The 6,000-nt window shown below is 46.2% G+C and overlaps 1 protein-coding gene across 2 annotated transcripts in view; it reads right to left on the reverse strand.

Moving 5' to 3' along the window:
- The window catches only part of BEAN1 (brain expressed associated with NEDD4 1), a 108,599-nt gene extending 102,805 nt beyond the window's left edge, over positions 1 to 5,794 (reverse strand). Inside the window, exons 1-2 of one of the 2 annotated variants that reach the window (XM_075009194.1) lie at positions 5,511 to 5,794; positions 3,870 to 3,944 (exon numbers count right to left, since the gene is read on the reverse strand). In XM_075009194.1, coding sequence (XP_074865295.1) covers positions 3,870 to 3,944; positions 5,511 to 5,541 — 106 coding nt within the window. In that variant the 5' untranslated portion in view covers positions 5,542 to 5,794. The remainder of the gene's footprint in view (positions 1 to 3,869; positions 3,945 to 5,510) is intronic. The other variant, XM_075009196.1, reaches the window with a different exon arrangement.
- Positions 5,795 to 6,000: the final 206 nt, after the last annotated feature.

Here is a 6,000-nt window from a genome sequence, read left to right on the forward strand (position 1 = left end):
ATGCATTGCCACCACCCATTCTGCATTCCTCTCTCCGTGCAGACCTGCAGCAATTCTGCTCTCTTCCTGAGACCACTTAAGTAGCGTCCAGTAGCCAGTGGATCTATGAAACCACTGAGCCGGAGGCCCCACCCCAACAGATCCCCACATTTATCTTTGAGCTGTGACACAGTAAGGCTTCGTGTCCTATGAAGCCTCATGATGCCTGGGGAGGGGGACTGCACTGATTTGGTGGTGGGCCCACAGAGGCTGGAGGGATGGGAAGAAGCAGGAACTGTCATCAAAACCGGAAGCAGAGCCTGCAGCGTGACAAGTTTTGGTTATATAGGATAAAAATTTGCTTGTTCGTGAGTTAATGTTTATTTAACCTTCATCCCCTTCATGGAGTCTCAGAGCACAGCTGGCATCCCTGTAGTCAATGACAACAGAGCCTGAAGCCAGCTGTGCTGCTGATCTGTGCATGTGGGCACTCAAATGGAGCACTGAAGTGATGGTCTCCTGAATGTCTATTCAAGGATATGTAGGATTAGGGGCAGAATAGTCTGCGGGCTGTTCACATAGCTATGTTTTTCATAGCCTTGCCCTTTCCTGGCTCCATCCTTATTCAGAATGGGGGACAAAGCCACAGAATTTCTGAATATGACCCTTTGTGTTTTTGGAGCTAATCCTTTTACTTAAGGGCAAGTTTTCAAAAGCAGCAAAGTGCAAGATGAGGCAATCAATCTTTTATTTAATTAGGCCTGTCTGCCTAACTTGTGCATGCATTTATCCTGATTACCAAAACAAATGAACTGTTAACGGTCACCTTGCCCTTTTGACTTGCATCCACAAGCTGAACAATTGAATCGGCAAACTTGGTGCACAGCTGCACCTGTATTTTAAGCTATTCCTTTACAAGGGGTCCGGAGGAAGTGAAGAAGTCAGTGATTTGAGGGGAGAAAAGCTAGTCTGGAAGACAGTGCCCTGCTTCCTTAGTTACATGAACAACTTTGGCCCCTGTTCACCACACTATCCAAAGTGCGGGTCTGAGTATCATGACTGTAGACCGAACTGAAACTAAAGTTATTTGTAGAGCTGCTTGGAATTCTCCTCTTCCTTCTTTCCCTCCCCCATGTTCCTGCAAATTTTTCTTCCAACTTTTTCATTAGAAATGTTTTAAAAAACATCTTTTAATTGGAAAAAATCAAAAGCTTCCTGGTTGTCTGATGGGAAATCTTTCAACTGAAAACTTGAAACTATGAACAGAACACAAACACTGGAAAATCTTTAATTTGAAGAAAAACAGGTTTTAGGCCTCAGAACTTTCCAAACAAAAGCTTTTGGCTATGATAAATCAGCAATTTCTCCTTTGCACAAAATAAAATTTTCATCTACTTTTTGGTATACTACATGGTCATAGACAGAGCCTTCACTTTCACTCCCACCAGCCTGCTTGGACAGCATAATAACCCCATGTAGGGGCATTAACTGGCACACTCAGTTTCTGTTCTGGCCATCTCTAATTACATAACAAAGCAGCATTAGGTACAGAAGAATTTTACAACTCTCACTACAACCACTATAATTAAAAACAAATTAGCAAGATATTGTGTCTGTGCAGGATTCTTTGTGCAAAGGTTGGAGGGGAAACAAAGCTGGCTTACTGACAGAACAGCACCAAGGCTGCTCTAAAAGGCATGCTGACTCCAGCAGACCCATTGCATTAGGACCCTTCTGCTGACCTAGATTCCAAAGGCATACATACATGGGACTATGGCTGTACTCTCTTCTATATCAGCCAAGAACTGCTCTTATGCAAGTGATTTGACTGGAGAATGGGGAAGAAGCCTGCCTTGCCACTGTCTGTGCTACACCTGCTAGTATGATTTACAGAGAACTTGACTCTCCAGGAATTTCAGTCTGGCGACTTGCACAAGTATGAGATTTTATTCAAAAGCTATTCTTAAATAACTTTATCTCCCGTTATCACTAGAAGATGCTGCATGGGATATACGTGGTTTATTTCACACATGAATTTCAACAGTGATCACAGAATGGGTTTCTAGTACCAGAGAGGTAGCCATGTTAATCTGTATCCACAAAAACAACTATAAGTCCTGTGTAACCTTATAGACTAACAGATTTTTTTTGGAGCATAAGCTTCCGTGGGCAAGGACCCATTTCGTCAGATGCATTTGATGAAGCAGGTCTTTGCCCATGAAAGCTTATGCTCCAAAAAAAAAAAAAACCTGGCCTATAAGGTGCCACAGGAATTCTCGTTGTTTTTGCAAAATGGGTTTCTGTGATTTACATGGCCACAAATTTTAATTCCTTCTACACTGCTGCAATGCTTTTTGCTGTAACTTTTGAATGAAGGCCTACCCACAACCCGTATTTCTTCTACAGCAATGGAGTTGGAGGGAACAATGACAGAATTCTGTTGGGGGAGGGAGCAAGGGAAAAGTCTCCAGGAGGAGAACAGGGATGAAGAATCCACTCTGAGGGAGGAGAATATCAAGGAATGGGGGGATGAGAAATGGATGGAAAGTATGAGATTTATGTCGACAGACAGGACTCCTGGGACACTGGATGGTCCCATCTGCTGTGCTTCCAGTTGGCTCTTTTGCCCAGAGAGCACCCAGGCAGTCCTCTTTGACGAACGGATCGCTCTTCCCAAATGCTTAGTATTTGGCCGCAATCTGTCGACAGAAGTTTAGTCAGAAGATATCTTCTGACAAAAACTTCTTTCGACAAATTGCTGTAATTTAGACATAGCTTAAGAGTTCAGGTTCTGAGCCAAACTGAAGTTATAGCAACTACCTAATTATACTCTTCAGAGAATGGAACTGCCAACTCCAACAGTCAGCCATTTTGATCTCCAGATTCGGCAACTCTAGCTTTATGGGTCAAATTCTGTTCTCTGAGGCAGGAGGGCTCAATCCCTACAAACATTAGTAAGAGCAATTTTTATTGCAGCTATGTGCAGTCACACTGAGTTCACGCTTCATGTCTCAGCATTCACAATGTTTTTAGGCTCTAAATGTGAAGAAGCTGCACTTGTCAGGAGTTTGTCTATGTTTATAGTGATGTAGCTGAGAGCAGATTTTGCACATCTGTCTTTCAAACTTTGGACCTAAACTGAATTACTCTTAGCGTGATGAGGATCAAGTCTAATGTTTTTATTATGATAGTTGATCTCTTATTTCACAATATTTTCTCTGAAAAAAGTCTCATAAATCCTTCCAACTTAGCCATCCTTCAGGTGTGTTTATCTTCACTTTTCTTTGCTTAGTAGGATCCTGATACAGCACTGGAATCTGCTGGCCTGGATTTCTGTATCCATTTGGATGCCCACTGAAGGCCATACTAGACTTAGGGCCTTATAGTTTATATTCCTTATTAAGGCTTTTCATGAAACAACTAAAATATTCCAAAATAAAATTAATATCCTGAATTCTGAGTCATTTTGTGGCCACTTCTCTGCCTCCAGAAACTATTAAAAAAGTGTGGAATTTCTAAAAGCGTGGGCACCTTGTTATCCTACTCAGACTGCAAAATCAGTTTTGTCAGGAAAGGGTTTATGGTATGGCTGAAGATGTTAAATATCAGGAAAGAAGGCAAATACAGCAGAAGAAAAGTAACTACTGTACTGGCCTTGTTCTCAGGCAAATCTCACCTACTTCAGTGGGTTTTGTCTGAGTAAGGATTGCAGGATTTGACCTTTTAAATAAAGGAAGAGTTCTGTTAACACACAGTTGCTTTCTTACCAGAAATCTAATTGTTCTTCACTAGATTGATATCTTATTTGCTAAAAGACTTCAAATATATTATTTGTACAAAAGTACATGATTGCAAGGCATGCCATGAAAGCAGTTTAAAAAAATACTTACAGAGATTGGAATAATTGCTGCCTATTCCAATGTGGATGGAGCTTCCAGAGATGAGAGGAAGATGTAAGAAAAGAACTAAGAAGGGAAATGGGGGGGGAGGAGGAAAAAAAAATCCTTAATAGCAGTTTTGTTTTAGAGCCAGATGCCATTTGATGACACATGTTGTTGCTAAAGTGCTCCCACTCTTTAGTGACAGAGCTGTCTATTTCAGATTGTGAGTCCACAACAGACACAATTTGAATGTGTAAATAAAATGAGTTGTTGACTCAAATTTCCTCGGACTCTATTTTAGGAAATGCTATTATACAAGACTTCAGTGCCTCCAGGATTCAAAAAAGCCATGTTTAGACAACACTGTCTTGTAAATAGGCTAATTATTACTGTTAAGCATTCCATCAATTACTGAAATGGGTACCTACCCTAGCATGGCAAAATAATGCCTTCCTAACTGCTTAAATACATCTTAAATAAACATTCTGTGCCACAGTGGATCAGGAATAATAAAATCTATCCTGAATGTATAGATTATGGGAAAAATTTGTATATATTAAACTTGCACTTTAAAGACTTAGATTTAAGTAACTGAAATGCATTTATTTTATATGCAAAACAAACCCCACAATAAAGTACCCTAATTCACAAGCCATCTTCTTTTTGCAGGATAGTAAATTGCTTATAGTGCTATACATAAAACATGAATTACTAGATTTTTAATTGATTAAAATTAATTTGTCATGTTGTGATGATCAAATTATCTCAGGAACCATCTACTGCCCTCTCTACTACAATGATCAAGTCATAAAACAGTTTGGGCTACTTAAGATGTAAATATTGCTCATCTTGTCCCCTGATGGAGCAAGCAGAGAGAAGTAGCACCAGCTGCATTTTTCTGTAAAAGCACAGTGCCCATTACCCACATGGAGCACCCCCCTCTTCTTAAGGGTCTGTGTTTGTTTGTTTTCAGGGATGAATAACATCCTACAACCAGAAGGAACCTCAAAAGGGCATCGAGTCCAGTCCACCGCCCTCACCACCGGACCAAGTATCTAGATCTAACCCGTTCTTACGTGCTCCACGGCTGGAGATTTTACAACGCTGGGCAATTTATTCCGGTAACTAACCACCCTGCCACTTTAGGAAACAATTCTTATGTCCAATCTAAACCTTCCTTATTGCAATTTCAGCCCTTTGCTCCTGCTCCGGGCCTCAGAGGAGAAGAATTCATCTCCCTCCCCCTTGTAACACGCTCTCAGAGTTTCCCCCCTGCTGCCCCACTTTCCCAGGTACCGCTGGGGCGGGGGTCCTGGTACCGGGGTGGGGTAGGGGGCTGTCCAGCCCCCTCGGCCCGAAGGGGTCTCCATTAGCTGCAGGTTTACGGTCTGGCTGGCTGGCTCTCAGCGCCCCCTGCTCCTTCTTCCTGTGCCCTCGGGGGGGGGGCAGAGGAGCCCCGCGCTTTCTGCCCCCGGGGTCCTTCCCTGGCCCGCCCCTAGCGCTGTGGGGCTAAAGCCGCTGGGGCTCTGCCCGCCCCCGGGGGCAGCCCGGGTCCCCCCGCGTGGGTGGCAGGGCGGTGCCCGCCCTTCCCTCCCCCGTAGGGCCGGGCCGAGCCGGCGCAGCGCAGCCCCGGGACGCGGCTCCCCTTACCCGAGCACACACAGGCGGCCGCGCTCTCCATGCGCCGTGGCGGCAGCTGGCGGGCGGCTCATGGGCGGCGGCGGGAAGAGGCGAGCGCGGCGCCCGGGCTCCCCGGCGCCCATGGAGTCCGCACGCGGTGGGGGGAATGACCTCAGCCCGGCAGGGGCCAGCGGGCGGCGGCGGCGGGTCCCGCCCAGCGGCCAGGGGGCAGCGCTGTCATCCCCGCCTGCACCCCCAGCCCCCTCCCAGCGCGCGGGGCGGCGCCAGGCCGCGAGGAGGCTCGTCCCGCCGGGCGGCCGCTACCGCGCTGCGCTTGCCTGGCGGGGGTGGGGAGCGGGGAGCAGGCGCGGCTGCCGGAGGGCCCCGCACGGCGCCCCTCCTCCCGGGTAGGCGACTGGCTCGGCGCCGCCCCGCACCCCGGGTTTGGGTCCAGGCTGTTGGGGGTCAGAATCGCCTTCTCCAGGCACCAGGGCTGGGGTGTTGTTCCCCCCCCCACTCC

This window comes from Carettochelys insculpta, chromosome 14 (genome assembly GCF_033958435.1).
Source record: "Carettochelys insculpta isolate YL-2023 chromosome 14, ASM3395843v1, whole genome shotgun sequence".
Taxonomy (NCBI): Eukaryota; Metazoa; Chordata; order Testudines; family Carettochelyidae; genus Carettochelys; species Carettochelys insculpta.